Genomic DNA, 27,667 nt, shown 5'->3' with positions numbered 1-27,667 from the left:
CAACAAGCTGGAAGAAGAGCTATAGCTCAAAGTGATAGAGTGCTACTTTGAGTGAAAAAAACCATAGGAGAGTGCAAAACCCTGAGTTCAAACCCCAGTACTAGAAAGCACATGCATGCACGCACCACGGCTGCCAGGAACACAAGGCCAGCTGGGCGCCAGGAGGAGGCGATGGCAGGGTCTGAAACAGGCGTGGACAAGCCAGGAAAATATCACTTTATTTGCTACACTGACAGAGGCTCCCGGTGGAGCTGGCCGCTGTCTCTACACAGGGTGGTGTAAGTAGGGGACAACAGTCAACACTTTCCCAGGCGGGAATGGGGCAGGCTGGGCCAGGCAGTCTCGGGGCAGGAGTGTGAAAATGGCCAAGTCCGTGCTGTGGAGTGGATGGCAGGAGACGGCTCCAGAGGCGGCTGAGGCAGGGCCATCTGGGGTCCAGCGTGCCCAGGGCCGGCATTACCTCCTGGGCCCGGCGGGCAGCGGTGGCCAGGGCTGCTCAGCCAGCTCCTGCTCCACCTGCTTGAAGCGTTTCTTGGAGGCGCGTTTGGGCCGGAGCTGCCGCAGGCAGGCAGGGAGGCACTGGTCCAGCACGCTCTGCAGAGGGGGGGAGGGAAGGCGTGGGGGGACAGCCAGGCGGAACCCCCAGCCCTCCTGATGTCACCACCGACAGCCAGGCGGAACCCCCAGCCCTCCTGATGTCACCACCGCGGGGGGGACACCCCACCTCCAGCATGAAGGCTCCCACAAAGTGCGAGGCGACCAGGCCCAGCAGCAGCAGCTTGAAACAGGTGTCGGCGATGTTCCTCAGTCCAAGTGGCCCCTGCAGGAGGCCGGGGACCAGGATGAGGCCCACCAGGACAGAGCCCAAGAACGCCAGGGCCACCAGGAAGGGCACTGGGGGTGGGGGAGTCCGTCAGAAAGGGAGCCGCGCCCCGGGACACGCACACACACGCGCACACGCACACTCCACCCGGAGCCCCCTCTCCACACCCCAGCTGCCCCTCGGCCCCGCGCCCACCCCACCCGGCGGCAGCACCGTTGGTGTACAGCGGCCGGCGGAAGGGCGCTCCCTTGGACACAGCCGCAGCCAGGATGAGGTACTGGAAGCTGGACAGGGAGAAGATGACCGTGTTCTCGTAGTTGGGCAGGTTGTCAGGTGCTGGCACTGAGCTGTTCAGAGGCACGAACCTGGGGAGCCAGGGCTGGGCTTCAGGGGACAGCTGTGGTGTGAAGGAGGCTGGGGAGGGCTTGGGGGAGCCCAGACACTTGCTACTCACCAGGGCTGGGCGATGGCCAGGAAATAGCCCCCCAGTTGGACACCAGCCACCAGGGCCACCTGCAGCAGCAGGCTGCCCAGCACAGGCACGCTGAGCAGCGCCCCCGGCGGCCGCGCCCGCCCCAGTGTCAGCGCTGGCCCTGTGCGGCTCATGAGCACCGCCACGGTGGTGGTGATGACCAGGTCGATGGCCAGGAACTGCACATCTCCCAGGTTGGTGTTGATCTGCAGCAGGTGAAGGAGGCCAGAGGGAAACTGAGACCTGGCCCCGCGACCTGTCGCTGGGGAGTCTGACAGGCTGTCCTGTCACCCCACCTTCCTGTCACCCCATCAGATGTGGGTAACGTGAACCCAGCTCCGGGGAGCCCCCAGTCTGATGCCGGAAGCACGATCCTGCCTCTCGGGCTGGTCTTGGCAGCAACCTCCCTCCCCTCTGATGGAGGCCGAGGCTCTGCCCGTGGCGCCTCTGGGTTGGTGGGGACACGTCCCTGCTCTCGAGACGCTCTGGAGACGCTGTGCACTGTCTTGCTCTGAACGCCTTCAGAGCAGGGGTGGGAGGCACAGTGAAGTCTGGGGCAGAGCTCATGGGTTAGAGCAGTTTACGGATTCATGGAAAAGGGGCAGGGGTAGGGGTCCTGGCTCTGCCTCAGTTTCCCTGGCAGACTCAGTGCTACTGGAGTTAGGGACAAGTTAGCACACGGCAGCTGCTGCTGTTTCTAAGGACTCACGAGTTTTGCTGCCTGAGTCTCAGCAGGAAGGATGGAAGGAGGATCAGGGTCCGAATCACCCACACATCCAGAACTTGTCCAGCTCTTGACTGCACTGTGTCTTGTCCCTGGGTGGGCACTGGGCTGGCACAGGCCCTGCTGGCACTCACCGTGTAGAGGATCAGGACGGAGATGAACTGCGTGAGGCTGTAGAGGGCCATGTACTTGAAGACGCTGAAGGACGTGTCCAGGGAACAGCGACCTTCCCTAAGTGGTGGGGATGGAATCAGGATCCAGGCCGGCTGTCGGGCCCCGCCCGGTCTGCGCCGCCAGCCCTGCCGCGCCTCACCTGATAACCGCAGGCACACACTCAATGCTGGCCATGCTGGAGGTGAAGGGCGAGACCACAGAGGCCTCTGCCTGGGACAGCGAGATGCCCACGTCAGCGGCCTTCAGGGCCCCGCAGTCATTGGCGCCATCCCCGCACATGCCCACGCAATACCTGATGGGACGGACAGGGGTGGGCCTGTGAAATCTGTCTGCCTCACAGGTGTCCTGGCAGAACGGTAATAGCTGGGTCCTCATGCCCCTGTGACGCAGCAATAGTGCTGTGACTCCCGGCAGGGCAGAGGCCAACCTGCCCAGTACTGCTGCTTTTGCCTTTCTGGAGGGTGGTGAGGTTTGAACTCAGGGCCTCTTGCTTGCTAGGCAGGTGCTATACCACTTGAGACACGCCACACCCTTTGTTGCTTTTTCAGGTAGGGTCATGCATCTTTGTTCAGATCACAATCCTCTTCCCTATGCTTTCTGCTTGAAGCACAGGTAGGTAAGCTGGGATAACAGATGTGAACCACCATACCCAACTTCCTTGATAAGATGGGGTCTTGAGCTGTGATCTTCATGATCTCATCTACTGGAGTATCTGGGATTATAGGCATGAACTACTGCACTCAGTCCTGATACTTTTTCACTTATGTGCTACTGGGAATTGAACCGAGGACCTTGTATGTGCTGGGCAAGCAGTCTGCCACTGCTTCACACCCCCACCCTGTCCGCTAAGCCTCATCTGGGTACTTCTTGAGGGGAGTAGCTTTCTGCCGAGGAGGGGGAGGGGACAGGATGACAGGCACGCTCCTTCCTGCGGGCCCTGGCCACCCCTGCGGGCGCAGCACTCACTGGAGCTTCTGGAGCTCACACACAAGCTCTGTCTTCTGCTCAGGGGCCATGCGGGCAAAGATGGTGCCTTGCACCAGGACCTGGGGTGCAGAGAGGGCAGGGCTGAGGCAGCTGTGGAGAGCTGAGGGCTGGGGTGGGCAGGGGAGCGGGGTGCCCCACCTTGGGCAGCAGCTTGGGGAAGTGCTTCCTCAGGACACTGAAGGTGGATCCACTAAGGGCCAGGTGGATGGACCGGGGCTCTGGCTCCACGGTGAAGCTTTCAACCTGGACAGGATCCAGAGAGCCCTGGGAGCTCCCTGAGCTCCCCAGCTGCCCCTGACCACCCTGCAGTGCCGGGGCCTGGGTGAGCTGGGGGGCTCTGGGTCAGTCTTACCTTAGTCCCGTTCATGGCTGTGGAGGACTCCACCGGCAGGAAGTCCAGGGAGGCTGGCTGCCCTCGCTCAGGGTGGGTGGCATGGACAATGGTCAGGTGCTCCTGGGGGCCCACCATGCCACAGGCCTGAGCCACGGTGATGGCCGTCTGCAGGTTGTCCCCTGGGGGGTGCAGAGGAGGTCAGGGTCTAATGCTGCTCAGCCCCTGCTCACACTGCCTTGCGGACCCGCCCTCTGCCATCGCTGGCCAATAGAGCATGAGAGAGCTAGCCAAATCTGGAGCTCTGCTTCTCAGCTGGTAAAACCAGGCATCAAAGGAACTTCAGAGAAGCCAGGACTGGGCCCATCCGTGCTCCAGATACTGTGCGCATGCGTGTAACTGCTAGGTTGAGTGAGCATGCGTGTGGAGGGCTGCGCCAGGACGTGGGGGAGTAATCCTTGAGGACACAGACCTACTCGCTCCTGCCATTCCACCCCAGCTAGCATCTTTCTTGTTCCTTGAGACTGTCACAAACTTTGAGCTGGCTGACATCACCTCCCCAGTTCTCAAAGCTGGAACCTGAGACCCAGGGAGGCCAGCTGGCAGGCGAGCTGGGCTGCAGGGCTCTCAGGGTATCACTCCGTTCTCAGCCTCAGTTTCCTCATCTGTCATGGGTGAGGGCACCGTGCGCACCCACGAATGTTTGGAAAGGGCCTGGACCCCAAAAGGTGGCACAGGGAGTTGCTGGCTTCCCTTCATGCTGCTCCGCAGGCCGGTACCTGTCACCATGACCGTGCGGATGTTGGTCCCCCGCAGAGCACGGATGACGGGTGTGGTCTGTGGCTTCAGCAGGTTCCTCATGACCAGCAGTCCCAGGAGGCTCAGCTCCCGCTCCACAGTGGCCCTGGAAGGGGGGCAGACCATGGGGTGGCGGCTGGGGTAATTTCCCTGGCTTGGCCACACTACGGCCTCCCTCCCTGTGCCAGGGGTGGCCTACCTTGTCAGCTGCTGGGCAGCCTCCAGGCTGGGCACAATGGGCAGTGGCTTGCCAGCCAGAGCCACAACACGATACCCGGCGGCGGTGTAACTCTGCAGCACCTGGGCGAAGTTGGAGGGGACTGCAGAAGAAAGGTGTCACTGGGGAGTGGAGCCACTGGACCTCCATGCCAGCCACTGCAATCTAGGCCTGTCCCTTCACCTGTCTCGGGGCTGCAAAGGCTGGCCACCAGCTCCGGGGAGCCCTTGACGTAGGCCTCGGGCTGCGTGGCTCCCGGCCACGTCACCACCACGTCCATGCGCTGCAGAGCCGAAGAGAAGGGGAACCGGCAAAGGATACTGACTGGCTGTGGGGTCTCCTCCTGTGGAGGACAGAGGAGCTGAGGGGCTGTGGATTCTGCTCTTGGAGTCCCATGCCCACAGTCACCTGAGGCTCACCGTTCTGGGCAGCTGGGGCTCCTGAGCTGGGGGTCTCATCACTGCCAGCACCTGGGCTCCACATGCTGGGTCTGCAGCCGGCCCCTCCTCCAGGACCTGGGAGGCAGAGAGAGGCTGGCAGTGAGGGGCGTGGCCCGCATCAAGGGTTCACAGGAAGGAGCTGCTGGTGGCCTCTGTGGCCCTGAGATAGGTGAAGGGGGTCTTCGGGGTTTTTAGTTGTTAGGCATGGGTAGGGTGAGGTGGTCTCCAGTCCTCCAATTTCTCAGGAAAGACTTGAGCTAGAGGCTTGAGAGACCTCCCCCGCAGGAGACAAGAAAGCATGGAAACTAAGAACACAGGCTTTGCAGCTGGGTGAACTCAAAGCCAAACTCTGGACTAGAGGCATGGTTCAGCAGGAAAGGGCCTGGAGTTCAAACACCAGTGACAAGAAAACATACAATAAAAACAAAATCTCAAAACTCTGCCTTTGCCAGTAGGCGAAGTATTCAAATTGGTCAACTTCAGTTTTCTTCCCACGGAGCAAGTTTTTTAAGCTTGGTAGGACCGCTAACAGCGGAGGGACGGCACATGGTGGGTGCACGGCAACCATGATACTGAGGATGGGGGTTACAGACCCGGCAAGAAGACTGAGTGAAGGTCACAAGGCCCAGCTGCCCCAGTCCTTACCCAGCCAGTGGACTCCACCATCTTAAGATCCATGGGGTCGCCCACTGGGGAATCGCGTAGCCAGCTGAGGCCATGGCAGGTGGTCAGTGCTCGAAGCAGGGGCCCCACGGGCAGGTGGCGGGGTTCCGGGATCATTGGCAGGAACACATTCCCCTTTAGGGGTACCACCCCCATCACATCCAAGCCGTCCTCAGTGAGGGTGCCCGTCTGTGGGGGACAGGGGCGAGTCCTCAATGAGCTGTGCCCTGCTGAGCTGGGTGCCCAGGCCAGACAGGTTACAGCTGGGACCCAGCTGTAACCCCTGTGCACCTGTTGGGTGCCCATGTGTCCTGCCCCCTCCCTCTCCCCAGCTACTGTCTGGCACTTCCTCGGGTCTCACCCATGGGGCCTTTGCTTCCCTTGCATCTGCTCGCTGTGCATGGACCCTAGATGAAAAGCTGGCCTGAACTTAAATCTATTTGCTGAATGCAGGAATGAATGAGCAAGTGCCTTCTTTTCTAATGCTGGATTTCACTGTCCATTTACACACAGCTCCCTCGCTAGCCTGGGCTATGGCTCCCCTCCTCAACTCACAACCTGTGGCCTCTGCGATCAGGGCACTTGCTCACATCACAGGTCTGGTCATGGCCCCTCCGCTTCCGCCTGGGCCCTGGGCACAGTGTCTGGGCCTGGGTCCTCTTGCTTCTCCCTGCCTGCTCTGTGAGACTTAGCGGAGGTCACTGCAGACTGGATAGCAGGGGCCATCCTTGATAACTCTCTTTTTTTAAAAACAATTTTGGTTTTGTCAGTCATGGGGCTTGAAATCTACCACTTGTGCTTTATTACTCTGAGCCCCAGCTTGACTTCCAGTTTTTGAGTGGTTAATTGGAGACACAAGTCTCACTGGGACTTTTCTGCCTGGGCTAGGTTTGAACCCCAATCCTCACATCTCAGCCTCCTGAGACGTTAGGATTATAAGCATGAGCCACTGGTGCCCGGCGATAGCCCTCTTCTGAAAGGAGTGTCCATTATGCCCGTTTTCCTCTCCCTACCCCTCCCCGCCATCTTCTGCATCTCTGGAGCACTGGTGCTCTGATTCACTCATTTGAATGGGGACATGCAGTGTCCATGCTGGTTAGGTGCTCAGTACTGACTTGTTCAATGACTTCAGACCCCTCATGTGCCAACCCAGGGATGGCGAGGGAAGGACCTGGGCTGGGTATGAGGATCTCTAGGTTGGGACTCCTGGATGGGACCCTTCACCCACAGTCTGAGGGATACAGCTGTGATGCCCGCCTGGCCAGGTCACTGGGGAAAAGGAGGGCCGTGCAGGACCCACTCCTGCCCATCGGCCCCGCCCCTGCCGCCCACCTTATCAAAGCACACCAGCCGCAGCTTGCCCCCCAGGTTGATGCGAAGCGGGTGGAGGCAGAAGATGCCCTGCGTGCGCAGCCGGCTCTGGGCATAAAGTGTGCACACTGTCATGGCAGCTGGCAGGGCGGGTGGCACCACCACCGTTACCAGGTCCAGAGCACGGATCACCATCTCCTTGACAGGTACCTGGCAGGAGGCACCACTGTGAGCACACAGAGGGCCTGTGTGTGCAGACCAGCCCATGGCAGCCCCCACCCGGCCCCCAGGGCTTACCCGGTTCCGGTAGAGAATGAAGACGCTGTAGATGGTGCCGAGCAGAGCTGGGGGGAACAGTAAGGGATGAGTGTGGAGTCGGATCTGGGTGGGGGTCTACCAGCAGAGCCGGGTGCAGGGGCCCACTCACCCAGGACAGAGAGGGCCGCCACAAACTTCATGCTGTGTGTGTAGAACTTGAAGCTGACAGGCCGGGGGTGCAGGATGGAGCTCACCAACCCCCCTTTGGCCGTACAAAACCCTGAGAACAGACGGGATGCCAATGCAGGGGAGGCAGGGTCAGGACAGGCCCCCCCCCTTCCCCCCCCCACTGGCACCTCTGGCATGGCAGGACATGATGCTCACGGTCAAACTCCAGGCAATTTGGGCCCTCAAGCCTTGCTAAGACCCCACAGGAGTTTTAAAAATGGAATCAGTGGCCAGGCACTGGTGGCTGCTGCCTGCAATGCTGGCTACTCAGGAGGCTGATATCTGAAGACTGTGGTTCAAAGCCAACCTGGACAGGAAAGTCTGTGAAACTATCTCCAATGAACTATCAAAAAGCTAGACGTGGAGCTATAGCTCCAGTGTGGAGCAAGAGTTTTGAGTGAAAAAGCTAGGGTCAGTACTCAAACCCCAAGTTCAAGTCCCGTTACAGGCACAAAAAAAATATAATTAGGAAATAAATAAATAAATAAATATATATATAATTAGGGCTGGGAAGTTGGCTCAGTGGTAGAGTGCTTGCCTTGCATGCATGAGGCCCTGGGTTCAATTCCTCAGCACCACATAAGCAAAAAGAAAAAAAAAAGTCAGAAGTGGCGCTGTGGCTCAAGTGATAGAGTGCTAGCCTTGAGCTGAAGAGGAACAGCTGAGGGACAGTGCCCAGGCCCAGAGTTCAAGCCCCACGACCGTACCCCCCCCCAAAAAAAATATAATTAGTGGACAACATTTAAAAATTGGGTGGGTTTTTGCTTGCCAACCCCCTCTCCCAGCATCTGTAATCCTCCCCCTTCCCTCCCCCCCCCCCCCGGCCCCCAGCAGGTCTGCAGGACAGGGATATGGAGGCCTGTGTGCAGTGGGACAGATCCTGCCTTGCTTTGGCACTCTCCTGGAGGTGCTGAACCAATGCTCCTCCCATTTCTGAATACACACCTGTCCGGGTCACCACTGCCAGGGAGTGGCGCCCCACATAGGCCCGGGCCTGCAGGACGAGGGTCCCACAGAAGAGTGTGTGCCGCCGATGGGTCTCTGGGCAGTAGGCTCTGGGCCCCTGTGGCAGGGCTGTCTTCAGCACTGGGACACTCTCCCCTGGAAGGGGCATGGTGTGAGGCCCAGGAGGAGCCTCAGGCCCCTCCCGTCACCTACACCAGGAGTTGAGCTTGGAATTGTTCCCACAGACCTAAATCTCCTTAAACTCTGTAACCAGGTATGAACAGGAAATCATAGCCCCATGACCTGGGAGGGCCCTTTATGTCTTCATGAGGACAGTGAGATACCCTGGGGGCGTCTTCTAGGTTGGTTCCTAGGAACCAACTCAGGGGAGTGGGGCCAGTGCTGGGGGCTGCCACGTGTATGACGACAAGAACTGTAATTCAGACCAGTGCAGGTATTTGCATGGGGGCTGGCACAGGCTGCCTGGCAGACTACCCACCAACTATTGCCAATGAAGACAGGATTATTAAGACTTATTGCATGCAGGTTCTGCCAAGGACTCAGGGATAAGCCAGGATTTGTCTCCACCTTCCAATGGGTGGGCAGAGGTGACTGGACAATGGAAGAGGGCCAGCTTGGCAACACCAAGCATCACACCCATCACTCCCAATTCGTTCAATTTTTGGCCCATCCTGGGGCTTGATCTCAGGGCCCTGTCCCTGAGCTTTTTCGCTCTAGGCTAGCACTCTACCACTATGTGCCACAGCTCCACTTCCAGTTTTCTGATGGCTAATTGGAGATAAGAGTCTCATGGACTTTCCTGCCTAGGCTGGCTTTAAACTGCAATCCTCAGCCTCCTGAGGAACTAGGACTACAAGCGTGGGCTACCAGTACCCAGCTGCTACTATTATTCTTATTACTTAAGCTAGCATCTTGTCACATATCCAAGCTGGCCTGGAACTGGAGATCCTCACACCAAGCGTGAATTTCACCCACGTACACACGTGAAAGAACTGCAAGCGTGCACACAGTCCATAAGAACAGGAAACAATGTCTGGGACATCTTGGACCCCTCGAGGGGCTGCTCTGGGCTTGTAAGCAGGGTCCTGTTGGCATGTCACGGGCTCCTGGGTGTTTGGAGGCCAGGCCTTTAGGGAAACCTTGCTATGGATGATGATTCACTTGTGCTGGGCCTGCTCTGTACCCCTGCTCTGCAGTGACTGAGATGTATAGGAGGGGAGGCTGAGGCACGGAGAACCAGAACCACACAGACCAAGGGAATGGAGTTACTGCAGCCAAGATTATGACTCGAGCAGGAAAAGGAAAGAAAAGTCACACCAAAACTCACGCAATGCAGAGGCCGGGGTGGGCGGTGTGGGCCAGCGCCAGGGCTTACCTGTCAGAGAGCTCTCATCCACCACACACTCGCCAGCCACCAGGGCAGCGTCACAGGGCATCAGGCCGCCCTCCTGGGGCAGCACCATGCAGTCTCCAGGCACCAGCTCGCTGGAATCAACCCATTCCTCCCCTGCAAGCAGATGGTGGTCAGTGTGGCCCGGCTGTACCCCCACTCCCAGCTTCCCTCCTTCCCCAGCTCCTCACCTCCCCCTGGCCGGCACACGCACACCTGTACAGATAGCTTGACCATGTCCCTCAGAGCTGTGCTTTGCTGTGGTAATGGGACAAGACAGGGTGGTTGAGCAGTGGCCCTTGGGGACTGGCCCACTCACCCCTGCCACCTCCCATGCTTACCTTTCTGGTCTTGTAGAGCGACAGGCAGATGGAGATGGTAGAGATGAAGAAGATGCAGAGGGCGTACCAGTAGTAGTGGTCGGCGAGCCACAGCACGATGCTGAAAGCCTGGAACCCATAGTAGGGGTTCAGTGCCTGGGGACGGGCAGGAGGCAGCGTGAAGACCCATGTTCCTGGGACAGGCCAGTCACAGGCTAAAGGACTGGTGCCAACCTATATCCACCCCAGCAGATGTCCCTCAGGCCACCAGCTTCACTGCTATAAAGGGGACAATGGCATTTGCTGAGCCCCTACACACCAGCCCTGCTAAGCACTGAGATCTAAGTGCCACACGTGGCAATGACAATTCTACCAAGCCATCACCATTTTACAGATGAGGAAACTAAGGCATGGACTGGGGAAGGTGCTAGCTTTTGCCACACAGTGCCTGAGTGTCAGGCTGTCAGGTGCAGCAGCTGGGGTCTGTGGCCCCTCCTTCCACCCTGGCTGGCCCTGGGCAGGGGGTTGGACAGAAACAGGGCCATGTCCTGGCCCCACAATGAAGTGCGGCCTTCTCTGTGTGAATAGCCTGCAGGCGCAGGCCTCTCCCAGGGCTCTGTGAGGACACAGGACAGCATGCCCCAGGCCCCAGGCTGGAGGGCGCTTGGTAGGTGCACTGGCTGCATGCTTCTGCTTCCTAGCTAGCCTGCAGGTTGCACCCCACCCCCAGAGAGCCCAAGCTTTAAGCTTCTACATCTTAGACCTGGATTCTCGATGGCTCATGGGGCAGAGTCTGGGGTGACTGTCCACTGCCCACTGCCGAAAAGGCAATGGGTGAGTCTCCAGGGAAGGGAGGGTTACCTCGTCCACCAGGAGCTGCGGGTAGGACTTGACTGGGATGCCGATCACGTTGGAGCCGTATATGCTCTTCCTGTAAGGGGCAGCGGCTGAGCTTCCAGGCCACCTGTGGTAGCTGGACCCTCCCAGGGTGGTGCAGCTCCCATTTCCCTTGGGGAAACCAAGGCCTCAAGAAAGCACTGCGATGTGGGAGGAAGAGGACAAGGCCAGGTTGTGTGGCTGGCAGGGCACCTGAGCCCAGGGTGGCACTCACCTCACAGTTTGCTCCTGGAGGCTGAGGCCGGAACGGGAGCTGTGGATGTCATCACAGCTGCGGCCACGGTCCAGCAGGCTGGCAAGGGTGGAGCAGGGACATGTGGTGGTGTGGGCGACGGGCCTGGGCTCCGCACCCTCACCCCTGCTGGCTGGGGCCCCTTCTGCCTCACTAAGCTCTGGGTAGAAGGCAGGTGCTTCAGGAGCTCCAGCTTCAGCTTTGTCTTTCTGCTCCTCAGGCTGGGCCCCAGACTGTCTCAGCATCAACAGTGACAAGAGCACTGTCACTCAGTGACAAGGGTCCTCCTTAAGACACTGAACCTCTGTGCCTCAGTGTCCTCCGGCTGTGGTGAGCTGTGAGTCAGCATAAGTGTGTGCACTTTGGGCAGTGCTAGGCACTCACTATGTGGCGTTGCCGCCGCCAGGTTCTGCTGGTGTAATTGCTGAGAGCGTGCCTCGCTGCCTGTGAGCTCTGAATGCCCCAACTGGGGCAGAATCCACCGTCCAGCCAGCCATTCCTTCCCCCTACCACCCAGATAGAGAAGCTGAGGCCCAGAGGACAACCCACCTCCATGTCCCCAGGAGCAGCCACAACGCACGATGGCTGGGAGCCTGGGGTGTGCTGTGCACTGGCCTAAAGAGTTCCCTTGGGGTCCTAAGGTCCTGGTGCTGAAGGGGACAATGGACTGGATACCACCTCCCCTACCACTCCCCCAGTACTGTCTGGCATCATCTTTAAGATGTTCCCAGCTCTGCAGTCTTGTCTTGGGGCCTGGGCGTTGTCCCTAAACTCTTTTGCTCAAGGCTAGCACTCTACCACTTTGAGCCACAGCGCCACTTCCAGTTTTCTGATGGTTCATTGGAGATAAAAGTCTCATGGAGGGCTGGGAAGGTGGCTCAGTGGTAGAGTGCTTGCCTTGCATGCATGAGGCCCTGGGTTCAATTCCTCAGCACCATATAAGCAAAAAAAAAAAAAAAAAAAAAAAGAAAAAAAAAATCTCATGGACTTTCCCGTCTGGGCTGACTTTGAACTGTGATCCTCAGATCTCAGCCTCCTGAGTAACTAGGATGACAGGTGTGAGCCACCAGCCCCAGGTTTGTCCTAGGGCTTTTGTGCTCAAGGCTAGTGCTCTACCATTTGAGCCACATCTCCACTTGAAGCTTTTTTGGTGGTTAATTGGAAAGAAGTCACAGACTTTCCTGCTCTGGCTTGCTTCAAACTATGATCCTCAGATCACAGCCTCCTGAGTAGCTAGGATTACAGCCATGAGCCACCAGTGCCCAGCTCAGACAGGAATTCTTACACACTCCACCCTCAACAGGACCTTCTGAGGGAGGAGTCCCTGCCCCATTTGTAGGCAGTGGCCTCCAGCCTGGAAGGGCTGAGTCAGGTACTGGGTTCAGCATTTGTCCCTTCCAAGAGGTGGCCTGGGCTGTTGCCCTGGCTCCTACCTGACTTGGAGGAAGGCTTGCTGCGTCTCAATCCACACGTAGCGCTGGCCCTGGAAGAGGTAGTACCGCAGAACTTGTTTCTGGAAGGAGGGGAGAGGCGGTGAGGAGGCTGCTGTATGGTAGAGGGACCCAGCTCCCTGGGGAGTGCTGGGGGTGAAGGAAGCCCACCCATGACAGAATCGCAGGACAGACAAGAGGCCTGGAAGTGTAAAGAGGTCAGACCGTACCCCAGATATTTGGGACAGCAGAGCTAGGGGGCATGAGGGACACACGTGCCCAGTGTGAAGCAGAGGGGAGGGGCACTCACTGCCTCCTCCTGCCCGTGGAGCGGGGCAGTGTCTTTCCACGTGCTCTCTGGAATTGTCCCCACAGCCACCTGGCTCCGGCCATCCTCTGCTTGGGCCTGTGGGGGCCGCTCCAGGCTGAGGAGGGAGTAGAGATTACTAAGGTGGCTCGGGTCCCCAAAGAGCCACAATCGCCCCTCCCTGGGATGCAGGCGCCGTGCCGGAGCTGTGGAGGGCTGCCTCACCTGCCCTCGATGGCCTCTGTCTGCACCTGGACAGTGGAGAGCTGCCACGAGCTATCCTGGAACACAGAGGTGTGGCCTCAACTCTGGGACCGACGCTGCCTGGCCCTTCCAGGCCCGTCCCACAGCCAGGGGCCCCTCTGGAGAAGGCAGACGCTGAGGCTGCGTAGGAGCCCATGGGAAGCACCCAGTCAAGTCCCTTCCCCCGCTGCCCGGGTGAGAAAGCTGAAGTCCTATCCTGGTCCCGGCTGTCCCATCCCAGAGGAGCCCGGCGCTCACCTCTTTGTCTCTTGTTTCGATAACGAGTGTTTCGGCGTGGGCCAGGCTGCAGGGCCGGAGCCGCAGGCGCACGCCCCACAAGGGCTTCCAGCGGAACAGCAGCCAAGGGATCCCGGCCAGCATCCAGACCACGGCGTGATAGCCGATGCCCCTCCATGGACTGCCACAGTAGCCGCTGAGCCTCTGTGGGTAGAAGGTGGGGCTGGGACACAGAGGTGGGAGGGCCGTGGCCTGGGCAGTATCCCCGCACCCCATGCCCACTATGTCCACCTACCACGGATGAAACTGAGGAGCTGAGGGGATCGATCGATGTCTCTATCGTCAGGGTCCCATAGCTGGGCGGGCTGCCCACGAGCGGGCTGCTGTCTGGACAGGAAGGAGACACACCGTGGGGGCGGCAGGCACCCTTCTCTATTTCCTTCCTTCCCTCCCTCTCTTTTGGTGCAGGGGATTGACCCCAGGGCCTTGTCCATGCTAGGCAAGCACTCTACCACTGTCCCACACCCACAGCCATTTTGAAACAGACTCTTGCTAACTCGGCTCCAGCTGGCCTCAAACTGGAGATGCTCCTCCCTCAGCCTCCTGAGCAGCTAAGATTGTAGACGGGCATCACGACGCCGTTTCTTTATCACCAGGTCTCCTCGGGCCTGTGTGCCGTTGGTTCTTACTCGAGTGTCTTGTTTCTTGAGTCTGGCCCAGAGTTGGGAGGCCTGGTGAGCATGCTGGCTCCCTCGTCCTGCTGCTGGCTTGCACGAGGCTGTGTCCCACCATCCCGTCCTCCCCCACCCCACAGTGGACAGGGGTCAGGGCTGCTCATCCTCATTCAATCTCAGTGCCCAACACAGGCTCAGTGTCTCAGAGGAGACACTGAGAAGTCAAGTTCAGAATGCTGAAATGTCAGGTGTGCAGGGAAGTCTTTACAGTTAAATTGAGGCTTGGGATATAGCACCAAGGGCTACTTTTCCTCCTTCCTCTCTTGGAGAGCTGAGGTTTCCAAAGGGCAGAGGACCAGTGCATGTCCAGACATACACACAAAAAATCAGTATCGACAGTGGTGCTGTGGCTCAAGTGGTAGGGCGCTAGCCTTGAGCTGAAGAGCTGAGGGACAGCGCCCAGGCCCAGAGTTCAATCCCCATGACTTACAAAAAAAAAAAGTAAAAAAAATCAGTATCAAGTCAATATTTCCCGAAGCTTATTAATGTGTGTTTTTCTCCTATTTGCACACAGTGAACACAAGAATCCTGCGAGGGTTACCTCTATTGTACAGAAAAGCAGAGTCCCAGAGAAGTTCCCAGAGAAGTTCACTAACTTGTCTAAGATCACCAGCAACTATATGGTAGCTCAAGGATATAAACCTAGGCAGGCTGATCAAAAGGCGCGCGCGTGTGTGTGTGTGCGTGCGTGCGTGCGTGTGTGTGTGTGTGTGTGTGTGTGTGTTTTTCTGTCTCTCTCTCTCTCCAGGGACTTACACTCAGGGCCTGGATACTATGTTGTCCCTGAGGTTTTCACTCAAGGCTGGTGGTCTACCACTAGAGCCACACTTCCACTTCACTTCCACCTTTTTTGGTGGTTAATTGAAGAGTCTCACAGACTTTCCTGCCTAGGCTGGCTTCAAATCTCGATCCTCAAATCTCAAGTTCCTGATTAGCTAGGATTACAGTGTGAGCCACCAGCACCTGGCTGTTTGTTTTTAAAAATGAAAAGGGTTTATTTAGTGCCAAAAGAAGTTGAGGTGTTGGTAGGGCAGCAATGATGCTCCCAGGGAGCCAGGCTGTCTCTGGTTTGGTTGGTTGGTGTGGTTTTTGGTAATACAGGAGATTGAACTCAGGGCCTGGGCTTGCTAGGCAGAAGCTTGAGCCACACCCCCAGCCATGCCTCCTCACAGGCACTGGGTTGCCAGGCCCTCTAGCTGCAAAGTCCCCTGACTGCCCAGCTTCTCAGCTCCTTACCCCATGGTAGAGGACGTCAGTGAGCCAGGGCTTGGGTGGTTCTGAGGTATCAGCTTCTGGGCATGCTCAGTCCACTCCTGGATGCTCTCCTCTTCCCAGGTTTAGGGCCTTACCTACTTGAGTCCTGAGCCCACTGAGAAGCAGCAACAGTGGACATGGCTGATCCTTGAAATCAATCAACCTTCCAAACTGATTTTCAGGGACTTACCCCCACCACTAGCTGCGACTAAGCTTTGGCCCTGCCACACCACCTGCGCATACCTTACTGCCAGAACCACGCGTCCCCATCAAACCAGCCCTGCCCTCTCTGTCCCAGATCCCTAGAGACAAGGTACGAATAACTGCTGTGCTAGTCAGGACAATAAGAACAGCTATCGCCACTCAACCTCTTCCCAGGTGACAAATTAGCTCACTTAACCCTCCTCGGTACCCCAAAGGGTGCTCAGCACCAAGCTCTTCGTACAAAGGCCACCAGTCAATAGTGCAGCCAGGAAGCCAGAGCGGGATCCTGGGCTTCAGGAATCACGTGGCAAGTTAGGAAAATGAATAGTGCATGTGCCCTGTGCCGTCTGAGGCCTCTTCTGCCTGGTGACGCAGAAACCAAAGGACTGGAGAGGAGGGCCATCTGTGACAGTGCCCACGCCTGCTCATGGTGGCCCACTGCCTCAGAAAACTGATGGCAGTGACACAGATCCAGGAGGAGGCTGATCGCCGGGACACACACACACACACAAACTGATGGCAGTGACACAGATCCAGGAGGAGGCTGATCGCCGGGACACACACACACACACACACACACACACACACACACACACACACACACACACACACACACACACACACACACACACACACACACACACACACACACACACACACACACACATGCAATGCATGCATGAATGATGGCAGTCTTAGCTTGGGAAATCTTTCATTGCCTTCCCTCCCGAAACAGCACAACCTCTGCTCTCCAGCATGGCCAGGGTGGGACAGAGTAGCCCCATCCAGACAGTGGGCACTCTCCATATTTCCTGGTTCACAGGTACCATGGCCACGGCCAGGCCACAGCCTCTGCCTGCCAGAGAGCCAGAGACTACAGCGCCCCCAAGTGGGGCAGTGGGGCTTCTGATCTGCCCTGGGAACTGATCTGGGTGCCTGTGAGGTGCATGGAAGGGCCCCCTGGGGCAGCTCCTCTATCCCTTCTAGAACCTTCTGAAGCAGGTACTGCTTTCATCCTGGTTTTGTGGTTGGATCCCGAGGCACAGAGGTGACTAAGTTGCCAAAAGCCACCATCACCAGCCACGCCTTCATCATGAGTTGGCTTTCCTGGCTCTCTTCCAAGCAGGCTGTGTTTAGTAAGGCATGTGCCTCAGCCTGTTTGGGCTTCCATCGCCCATCTGTAGGATGGGATGCCAGGAGTCCTGTGTGGGACCTGAAGGTCCTGATACCTGCACAGGGGTTAGATCCCTGCTGGGGGGCGTGGTAGTGCCTAACCCACTTTCCGGCCTGGCTTCCTCTTGTCCACCCCTTGTCCATCCCCACAGCCATTTTATTGCCTCAGACCAGCCTGTGTTCCAGACTATTGGGGCTGGAAAAGAAGCTAGCCCTGGCTGAGCCTGGATGAAGGCCTCAGTCACCTGTGTGCCCATCTGACTCAACCCACGCCAGCAGGGTGGGGTGGGTTCTTACCTGGCTTCACAAATGAGAACCCGAGCCTCCAGGGGCCTGTCTTGCTCCAAAGTACTCCCTGCCTTCATTGGCTAGTTATTGGGGTTCTGCTCACACCTGCATTGATTGGCTGAGTGCACACCTGTGGGGTCTCTCCACACCCTCCCCCCCACCTCAGTCTGCTGTGAGGTGTACAAGTGCCACCCCCTTCTTCAAGTGCCCCAGGATCTGAACAGTGCTCCTTCTTCCCCTTGGGAAGTTCTTCCTTATGTCTACTACACATCTGTTGTTCCCAGACAATCTCAGGAAAGGGGGAGAAGAGCTGGTGAGAAGAGGAATTCAAACCCTCTAGGGTGCCCCTCTTCCCACATACAAAGAGCTGAGCTGAGGGCACACTGTCCAGCTGTCCTGCAGGACACCTGTCAAATCACCTGGGTGGGTCTGCTTATCTACAATTCTGGTGGTTCAGGGTCACCCTGCAAGTCTCCACGGCTCAGCCATCCCTAGTAGTGGGTGAGCTCGGGCCTGGGTGGGGCCTGGTTGGGCTGAGAACTTCCTCTGCACTTGTCCTGCAGTGTTAGGGCTCGAGGGCTTGTGGGGCACAGAGCACTCACTCATCCACATAGCTTTCTGAGAGGGAGACCATCAGTTCCCCTTTTTACAGATGGGGAAAGTGAGGAACAGCCGTTAACTCCTGGCCAAACCAGGGTCATAGAACTTAAAGGGAGAAGCAGCTAGAAATTAGTGGATTTTAATTTACTTTTCACAGACTCAGTGAAACGTAAGATCCCCATTTAAAATGCGGCACAGGAGCTGGGGCTGTAGTCCAGCAGCAGGGTGTTTGCCGAGCAAGTACCAGGCCCTGAGTTTGGTCACCAGCATTACAAATATCAATTTAAAAAAATAAAGAGCTGGGCAGTGGTGGCTCACGCCTATCATCATAGTTACATAGACGACTGAGATCTGAGAATCCTAATTTGAAGCCAGACTGGGCAGAAAAGTCCATGAGACTTTTATCACCAACTAACCACCAATGAAAGCTGTAAGTGGAGGTGTGGCTCAAGTGGTAGAGCACCAGCCTTGAGCAAAAATGCCAAGGGAGAGTTTGAGGCTGAGTTCAAGCCCCAGTATCAGCACCAAAAAAAAAAAAAAAAGAAAAGAAAGAAGAGGCCCAGAGAGGTTGATCAGCATGCACGCTGTCACATATCCATGAGTGGCCAAGGCTGGACTTGGCTCTGGTCTGAGCTCACACCCCTGGGGCAATGCCTTCAAGACTGTGGGGCAGAGGGGTTGGAGTCAAGGCCATTTGGGGGAACCTCTTGCTTCCTTCCTGCAGAAGCCCAGCTTCCTGCTGATCTGCTGGCAGTGGTCCAGGGTGGCAGCTCCGACCTCCCTGACTGGTTCTCCTGTGGCCAGGTGCAGGTGTCCATGTCTGTCTGACTGGTGTTTGAATCTGAATCTAAGGCCATCTTTCCTTATTCTTTTTTTTTTTTTGGTATGTATGTATGTACTCACTAATCTTTGTTTCGTTTGCATGCATCAGGGCCCGGAGATCACTAGGCAAGGGCTCTACAGTCTGCATCCTTCCCCCCCCCTCCCTCCCTCCCTGCATGGGGACGTGGAGGGAGAGGTACAGGTGTCCCGGCCCGCAGCTGCACTGTTCTGAGGCGGCGGTTGGGGCTTCATTGGGCAGCAGGTGGGGTTGAACGAGGCTCTGGCAGGAGGAGCTTATCATCCTCCCGGCCTGGGCCGGGGCCCGGAGGGTGTGGTCCCCGGATCCTCCGGGAGCCTGAGGCAGGGTCCCGGACGCCATTTGGGCCCCAGGCTTTGCAGAGACCCGGCGTCCCGGCCCAGTGGGCCCAGGCTGGGGTGGGGTGGGGGTGCCCGCCGGCCCCCGCGAGGCCCCCGGACGGCGCCCCGCGTCCCCACCTGCAGTGGGATCAGCTGGCAGGAGCGGGGCGGGGGGGGGGGCGGAGGGATCCCCAGACCCCGAGGCCCAGCAGCCCGGCGGGTCGGCGGCGCGCGGCGCCCTCGGGCCCCGGCCGCCCCGGGAAGGCCCGGGGAGAGGCGGCGGCCCCGGGCCGGGCTGGCGGCCCCGCGGCGGGATGCCGTGCCGGGCACCGGGCCCACCCCGCGGGGCGACTCACCTGCGCTCATGCTGGCTCCTGGCGCTCATCGCCGGCCCGGCGTGCGCCAGGCCCCGGGGGGCGCGGTCCGGGGCGCGGAGGCAGCGGGGTGCGGGCCGGGGGCCGGGGGCCGGGGCGCGGGCGGGGGACGCGGGCACAGGCACGACGCGGAGGCGCGCGCCGAGGTGCCGCAGTCTGTGCTTCTGCGGCCGCCAAGGCCCCGCCCACCCCTGCGCGTCATTCGCCGCCACGCTCAGCCTGCCGGGACTTGTAGTCCAAGCCGGCCTCCTCCAGATGGACACCCAGACAGGCAGAGTTGGAGATAGATATTAACTCCCACCCCTCCCACCATCTCTGCCTGCCTCAGACACCGCTGCACACACTACAGCGGCTGGGGACTACCCCTCCTGGTACAAGCTGGCCTCTCTCTTCCAGGCCGTGTGACCATAAGCAAATCAACTAGTCTCTCTGAGCCTCATTTCCTAACCTGTAGGATGACAGTGACATTGGCAATGCCTGCCTAGTGCAAGCATCCCATGAGAACACATGTGAAGCCTAGGGCACAGCACCGGGCTGCCACACGGGAAGACACACTTGCCCACAGATGCCTCACAGCGATGCGTACGGACTCAGGGAGCAGGGTTACCAGGTCCAGGAGACTTGGACAATGCCAGAGAGAGATGGTGGGATATCACCCAGGCCAGAAGCATCATGGCCTGACCCACAGACACCCCTTACACTGGTGAGAGGCCTGGAGCCCTCAGACTTCCTCATACTTGTACCAAACTCTCCCACAGTGACAGGACAGGGTATGGTGGCCACTTGACTGCAGAGTCAATGGCCTTTGGACAGAGGAGCATCTCATCTATGAGACCTCAGAGAAAATCAGGGGAAGTTCATGCTGTGGGGGGGGGGGAGGGGCGGTCAGTGACAGGCCTGGCCCAGGTCCTCTCTAGTCAATTTGTCCCATGTCAATTATGGAGTGTCACTTAAATGTTCTAGGAGCCAGGAATACCAGGGGGAACCAAATGGACACATCCCTGTCTGCTGTCTGCTTTCCCTGTCCCTATAGTCCTGCTCCAAGGTCCTGTCCTTCAGCCCTGAAGCCATGGTCCTGACTTCCTGACCCTGTCCATGGCCCTGCCTCTACCACCTTATCCTTAATTCCTGTCTCTACAGTTTCCTACTATTAGAATTTTCGGGTGGGGTGTGATTGGGGAGGGGGCACTCTCCAGTGCTCTCCAGTGTAGGAGGCCATGGCGGTTCCGTCATGAAGAGCTAGCTATCCGGGACTTGCTGGACGGAGTGTAGAGGTAGAGGAATGTGTGGCATCCTGAACACAGGAGCCTTTGACCTTTCGCAGCTGGGGACAGAGAAGCCGCTTGCTGTGCTGGGGCACATTGCTGTTGGAACAGGCTGGAGGTTCTTTGTGTTGGCCACCTGGGGCACAGGAATTTCACTGGCAAATGACACTTCCATTATGGACAGGTTGTGTAACTTGAGGTCCTCTCCCCAACCCCAAGGCTTAGTCTGGTGTCTAGCAGGCCACCTTGCCAGGGTCCCAGATCCCCCCTGGGGCAGCAGGAGGCTGGGTTTGGAAATGGCTAGCTCAGCTGGCCTTGCCAGTAGGCAGTGTGGCACCGTGGCAAGGACTGGGCTCAGGCAACAGACAGACCTGCATGTGTCAGTTGCTTTCCAGCTGTGTGAGCCTAAGACCATCACTTTGGAGCCGATGCTCATGGCTTATGCCTGTTATTCTAGCTGCTCAGGAGGCTGAGATTGGAGGATTGTGGTTGAAAGCCAACCTGGGCTGGAAAGTCTGTGAAATTCTTTGTTTGTTGTTGTTTTTTGGTCCAGTCATGGGCCTGAATTCTGGGCCTGGGCGCTGTCCCTCAGCTCTTCAGCTCAAGGCTAGCGCTCTACTACTTGAGCCACAGCACCACTTCCGGCTTTTTTCTTTTTGCTTATGTGGTGCTGAGGAATCGAACCCAGGGCCTCATGCATGCAAGGCAAGCGCTCTACCACTGAGCCACCTTCCCAGCCCCTGTCTGTGAAATTCTTATCTCTAATTAACCAGCCAAAAGCTGGAAAGTAGAGTTGTGGCTCAAAGTGGTTGAGTGCTAGCCTTGAGCAAAACAGCTCAGGGAGTTTAAGTGCTGCTATTGGCACGCATAAACGAGAGCACACAGAGTTACTTTCCCTCTCTGAGTCTCCGCCCTCCCCTGCAAAATGAGGTGACAGGTGCTTGGCGGAGGCCAGCTGATGTCAGATCCTGGTGCTGGGTTAAGCCACACAAGAACAGAGGGTCACGTTGTCCCTCTGGTGACTGCCACCCGCCACTGCAGTGAGTCCATCTCAAGCCATCTGCGGAGGAGGCCCGCCTGCAGCGGCTCAGCACCGCCTGGATGAGGCAGGAGGCCAGAGGAAGCTTCCTTCCAAGCCACAGAGCTGGCTGGCCCTGCCATCTGCTGGCTCACCTGTGAGGAAGTGGCTCTCACTGTGGCCATCCCGGCAGTCTGTGGGCTGGACTCTCCTCTCAGATAAACCACAGCACAAGTTTCCAGTCACATGTGGGCCAGGGCTGATTTAACAGCTTCCTTCCAGGGCTGCTGCTCCCTCCTGAGGGGTCCTGTGTGGTGACCATACTACACAGGCGCTAGCTGGGGAGAGCCAGGAAGCACTAACTTGGGCCAGTAAATTCCAGGGCATTGGCCCACTTCTCCATTCCTCTCGTTTTGCCAGATTTTTGCAACCAAAAGGAATATTGCTCAACTGGTGACAACCCCAAGGTAAGATTCCAGTTGTCTAGACACCTAGTAAAGTGGCCTCCAGCCATTTGTCTTGAAGTTTTCTGGAACAAGGAAGGGAAGTAAATTTGAGTAGCCAGAGGCTGTCAATCACTGAACAGCTAGTGAGAGTTGAGAGGAGGAGAAATGACTTTTCTCAGCCTTGCCTAAAAGACCAAGGACCATAGCTGGGTGCTGGTGGCTCATGCCTGTAATCCTAGCTGCTCAGGAGGCTGAGATCTGAGGATCATGGTTCAAAGCCAGCCTGGGCAAGGAAAGTCTGTGAGACTCTTATCTCCAATAAACCGCTAGAAAACCAGAAATGGTGCTGTGGCTCAAGCAGTAGAGTGCTCTCCTTGAGCTGAAGAGCCGAGGGATAGCGCCCAAGTCCAGAGTTCAAGCCCCACGACTGACCAAAATAAAAAAAGACCAAGGACCAGCCAGCTCTGGTGGCTCACACCTGTAATCCCAGCTCAGGAGACTGAGATCTGAGGATCTTGGATCAAAACCAGCCTGAGAAGAGATAAGAGTCTATGAGACTCTTATCTCCAATTATTTCCAATTAACTACCAAAAACAATGAAGTAGAACTATGGCTCAAGTGGTAGAGTGCTAGCCTTGAACAAAAAAAGCAAAGGGTCAGTGTCTAGGCCCTGAGTTCAATCCCCAGGACTGGCATAAAAAGAAAAAGAAAGGAAAGAAAGAAGAAAAGAAGGAAGGAAACAGAAAAAGAAGCAAAGTCCACTTATCCATAAATCCAAGAAATTGGATCTTCCTCTGCCACTAGGTTTGAATTAAGGATTCAGATGCTATCTACAGACATAGCCATTTAAGTGCTGACTGCTGGCTGTGAGTGGGCCTGAGGTTTATTTTTTGGTTCTTATTTCTGAATTCTAAACTTTTTTTTTTTTTTTTTTTGCCAGTCCTGGGGCTTGAACTCAGGGCCTGGGCACTGTCCCTGAGCTTCTTTTGCTCAACACTAGCACTCTACCACTTGAACCCCAGTACCACCTCTGGCTTCTTTTCTATTTATGTGGTACTGAGGAATTGAACCTAGGGCTTCATGCATGCTAGGCAAGTACTCTACCACTGAGCCACATTCCCAACCCTGAATTTTAAACTTTAATGCCTGTCTTTGTACTGTCTTACTGAGGAACTCAGGAATTTGTATGCTGCAGTTAAGGGCAAAGATTCCTTTAGCATTTCTGTTTTCCCTTGTAGCACTGGAGAGCAAAGCAGGGCCTAGCACATGCCAAGCTCTAGTGTTGCACCCCAGCCATGTTTGTTTGTGTGGGCAATGCTGGGGTTTGAACTCAGGGTTTCCAGCTGACTAAGTCAGAGGCCCTATCATTTAAGCCATGTCCCCCACCTTTTTGCTATAGTTATTAGGGGCTTAGGGTCTCATGTTTTTGTAAAAGGTTAAAAAGCTGCTTTTGCTTGGCCCATGAACTAACTAAAATCAGGAGAAAATTCTGTCATCTCTGCCTCCTTGGTATATGGAGTCACCTTGCAGTCACCTTGGAATCTGGAAGGACAGGTCTTATCACTCATCAATAATGTCTTTATGGGAACTGAGTCTGCCCCTAAGGGCATCAGAGCTTCCTTGGGACGGACTGTCCACTGGGCACAAAGACTAGTTATCCTGCTCCAGGAAGGCAGAGATAACTCCTTTGAAACCTTCTAGAGCAAGGACTGAGATAACCACCCTGGCCCAGCCTGTGGCAGTGACTCTTTAACAGTGTATATCTTTGCTCTTTCCCCCAGTTCCCTGTCTATATAGGTACATATCCCACATCTGTACCCCTGAAGATGCTGATGTGCTGAAGTGATATCTTCCTACAGCTGCCATGTAATAAATCTCCTTTCTCTGCCCTTTACCATACCCCATGTCCTTTGTCCCCATCTCTCAATCTCCCCCACCCTGTGTGCATGCTTGTGTGCCTGTGTGTGTGTGTGTGTGTGTGTGTGTGTGTACTGGGATTTGAACTCAGGGCCTTGAACTCTCACTTGGCTTTTATGCTCATGGCTGGCACTCTACTTAAGGCTTTTTTGGGGGGTCAGTTGTGGGGCTTGAACTCAAGGCCTGGGTGCTATCTTTGAGTTTTTTCTGCTCAAGACTAGTAGGCTACCACTTTGAGCCACAGCTCTACTTCTGGTTTTCTGGTGGTTAACTGGAGATAAGAGTTTCATGGACTTTACTACCCAGGCTGTCTTTGCACTGTGATCCTCAGATCTCAGCCACCTGAGTAACTAGGATTATGGGCTTGAGCCACCACGCCTGGCCACTTCTGGCTTTTTTTTTTTCCTAACTATTTGGAAATAAGAGTCGTGTGAATTTGTCTACCCTGGGTGGCACTGAACAGTGATTCTCAGATCTCAAGATTTCTGAGTAGCCAGGATTATAGTGCCCTGCACCAGGTCTCTTTATTGGCATCTGTTGGGGGAGAGGGAGAGTGGCCAGACTTGACAGGTGGAATGCACGGGGTCTAAAAGCCTGGTTTCACTTTGCCAAGGCTAGTTTCAGACTATGATCCCTCTATTCCTGCATGGATGAGAGGTCTGTGCAGCAGCATGCCTATTGATGGAGGTGAGGGTCTCACTAACTTTTTTGCCTCTGGAATAGCTAGGATTATACACGTGAACCACCTTGACTGGCCTTTTAAATTGTAACCCTGGCTTCTAGGTTTCAGGATATAAATCTTGCTCATTTCTTACTGGCAGACAGATGACTTGAGTTCCCTCAGCTCCTCTAGTTTCTATGTAAAATCACAGGAACTTGAGAGCAACAGAGAAAAGCATTTCAAGGTGTCTCACAACCAGGAGCTTTCCAGGGGAAGTTTTTAGAAAGGATTTGTTTTAGTTCAATGAGATAAAATAGGGCAAAACTGCAGGAAATGAAGGTAAAACTTTAAGATGGTGTTTTTTTTTTTTTTTTTTTTTTTTTTTTTTTTTCAGGGCCTAGGACTCTTGCTTGCCTTTTTAAAATTCAGTCATGGGGCTTGAACTCAGGCCTGGATCCTGTCTCTGAGCTTTTCTACTCAAGGCTTGTGCTCTACCACTTTGAACCACAGCCTACTTCTAGTTTTCTGGTGGTTAACTGGGCTGCCTGGGCCAGAGTAGGTAAGATTACAGCCTGACAAATCAGTGTCTAGCTTTGTTGGCCTTTTTGCTTAAGGGTAGTACCTTACTGCTTGAACCACAGCTCAATTTTCAGTATTTTGGTGACTAATTGGAGATAAGTCTCCAGGACTTTCCTCCACTGGCTAGCTATGAATTGAGATCTCTTGGGCAGCTAGGATTTTTCTTGAAGCCTCTAATTAAGAGATAATGGTTCTGGGTGGCAAAGATAGGTATTAAGACATGGGGACATGTGTCATTTAGGCCTACCCAAAACACAAGGACTGTGGTGAGTTTCAGGACTTCTATTTGCCACACAGGCCCTCTGTTTTTCTACTCATTAAGGAGCTCTGTGGCTCTTCAAGGCCTCCATGAAGGGATGGGACAGTACCTTTCTCTCTCTCCCTAACCAGTAACTTAACATCTAAAAGGAACTGGTTGGAGGGAAACTTGCTGTACCAGCTTTTCAGTTTACTTCCTGGTTCTGTTTCCTGAGTCTGGCCCTTTAAACATTTATTACTTCAAACTTCCTGTGTGTCATCTCTCTTGTAATGCCCGAGACTAATGTTTGAGACAGGGTCTCATTGTATAGCATTAGGCTGACCTTAAACTCTAGATCTTCCTGTGTTTGCTTCCAGAGTGCTGGGATTGCAGGTGCAGGCCACTGGGCTAATACTGTCCCTTTGTAAGAAACGTTAAGGATCATTCTTGGTGAGTCAGTCTATTTTCTTAGCTATTTGCCTCATGATACTAGAAGTCTTTGTTTCTGAGATCACCTGGGATTCTGGCTACAGCTTAAAACAGTAGCCTTAACTTACTTTTTGTGGTATTTACTTTTTGAGGAGAGAACTCAGGGCCTCATGAATGTTAAGCAAGTGTTGTCCTACCACTGAGCTATGCCTCTATTTTTAATTTTTTTGTATGTAGGCTGGCCTGGAGATTGAACATTGAACTCAGGGCCTGGGTGCTGTCCCTGAGCTTTTTATTTTTTATTTTTTGCTGGTCATGGGGCCTGAACTCTGGGCCTGGGCGCTGTCCCTCAGCTCTTCAGCTCAAGGCTAGTGCTCTACCACTTGAGCCACAGCGCCACTTTCAGCTTTTTCTGCTTATGTGGTGCTGAGGAATCGAACCCAGGGCCTCATGCATGCAAGGCAAGCACTCTACCACTGAGCCACTTTCCCAGCCCCTCCCTGAGCTTTTTTTGTTCAAGACTAATACTCTACCATTTAAGCCATACCTCTACTTCCAGCTTTTGGTTGGTTAATAGGAAATAAGAGGCTCAGATTTTCTTGTTCTGGCCAGCTTTGACACTTGATCCTAAGACTCAGCCTCCTGAATAGCTAGGATTATAGGTGTGAGCCACCAATGCCCAGTTTCCTTTTGTTTAAAATTTTGGGTCAGGGTCTTGTTCTGTAGTTCAGGCTAGCCCCAGACTTTCTGCCTCAGCCTTATTTTTGATTTTAGAACTAGGCAACTCTTCAGCCAGGTGCTGGTGGTTCACGCCTGTAATCTTAGCTACTCAGGAGGCTGAGGTCTAAGGATCACGGTTCAAAGCCAGCCAGGGCAGGAAAGTCTGTGAAACTCTTATCTCCAATAAACCACTCAGAAAACTGGAAGTGGCGCTGTGGCTCAAGTGGTAGAGTGCTCACCTTGAGCTGAAGAGCTGAGGGACAGTGCTCAGGCCCCTAGTTTAAGCCCCATGACCAACCAAAAAAAAAAAGAAATAGAACTAGGCAACTCTTCATTCCATAAAATTAACATTCCAATGAACCAAGCAGAGGAAATTGGTTTTATTGACAGAGAAGGGCTGAGGAAAGCAGGAACAAAAAATAAAAATTGGACTGGTCATTTCACAGATGCTATTCTTATAAGACGGGAGCCAACAGAACAATAACAAAAGAACTGTTACTTGGGTGGTTGGGTCAGAAGGATAGAGGTTCAAGGCCAGCCACAGCAAAAAGTTTGAGACCCCATCTCACCAATAGGTGTGGTGGTACATGCTGTTATCCTAGCTATTTTGTGTAACTAGGAAGATCTCAGTCTGGGCTTGCCTGGGCAAAAAGTAGGTTCTCTATAAAAAATATCAAAAGCCAAAAAGGGCTTGGGGTTGTAGTTCCTGTGGAGAGGTCCCTGCCTAGCAAACAGGATGCTCTCAGTTCAAAACACCAGTATTGCCAGAGAAAGAAAAGAACTGACTGCTAGCACACTGCCTCTTTTGTGTAGGGGGAGAGGCAGAAGGAGCTTCATTGTCATGGCTGCTGAAACTGGCTTTTGGGATTGGGAGACTGGGCTGTTATCTTGCTTTATGTGGTGCTGAGAAATCGAACCCAGAGCCTCATGCATGTGGCACAATCACTCTACCACTGAGCCACCTTCCCAGCCGTGTTATCTCTTTTGACTACTTGGAAGATCAGATAGCTCAAGTTTCAGTTTGGTGACATGGGGGAACTCCAGTTTGGCTCTTAGCCTAGTCTGTTGGGGTCCCTGTTTAGAAGCCTCATACAAACCAACAGCCTATTATGATTAATCATGTCAGACACTTAAGCAGAC

General features: G+C 55.3%; 1 protein-coding gene across 5 annotated transcripts; it reads right to left on the bottom strand.

Annotated features, from left to right (window-relative positions):
* Positions 1–201: 201 nt before the first annotated feature.
* Positions 202–19,395, bottom strand: Atp13a2 (ATPase cation transporting 13A2). Of its 5 annotated transcripts, none has more exons than XM_070037837.1 (29): positions 19,237–19,395; positions 13,744–13,835; positions 13,470–13,652; positions 13,194–13,249; positions 12,972–13,086; positions 12,665–12,744; positions 11,214–11,291; positions 10,964–11,033; positions 10,124–10,258; positions 9,974–10,040; positions 9,768–9,899; positions 8,372–8,527; positions 7,368–7,478; positions 7,238–7,284; positions 6,962–7,150; positions 5,612–5,818; positions 4,946–5,041; positions 4,710–4,869; positions 4,509–4,629; positions 4,291–4,415; positions 3,533–3,693; positions 3,319–3,423; positions 3,160–3,239; positions 2,333–2,485; positions 2,154–2,250; positions 1,278–1,501; positions 1,019–1,188; positions 725–820; positions 202–594 (listed from the first exon to the last, which is right to left on the bottom strand). In XM_070037837.1, exons 1-29 carry the CDS (start codon positions 19,244–19,246, stop codon positions 497–499), a joined length of 3,414 nt encoding a protein of 1,137 aa, XP_069893938.1. In that variant the 5' UTR covers positions 19,247–19,395; the 3' UTR covers positions 202–496. The 5 variants fall into 5 exon arrangements, with proteins under 5 accessions (XP_069893938.1, XP_069893935.1, XP_069893937.1 ...); XM_070037834.1 differs by having other exon boundaries at positions 725–894; positions 1,037–1,188; XM_070037836.1 differs by having other exon boundaries at positions 725–894; positions 1,037–1,188; positions 4,710–4,809.
* Between the last annotated feature and the right edge of the window lie 8,272 nt (positions 19,396–27,667).

Source organism: Dipodomys merriami, unplaced genomic scaffold (assembly GCF_024711535.1).
Source record: "Dipodomys merriami isolate MVZ:Mamm:240054 unplaced genomic scaffold, mDipMer1.0.p SCAF_28, whole genome shotgun sequence".
NCBI classification, from domain to species: Eukaryota; Metazoa; Chordata; class Mammalia; order Rodentia; family Heteromyidae; genus Dipodomys; species Dipodomys merriami.
This window is presented reverse-complemented; position numbering and strand designations above follow the sequence as displayed.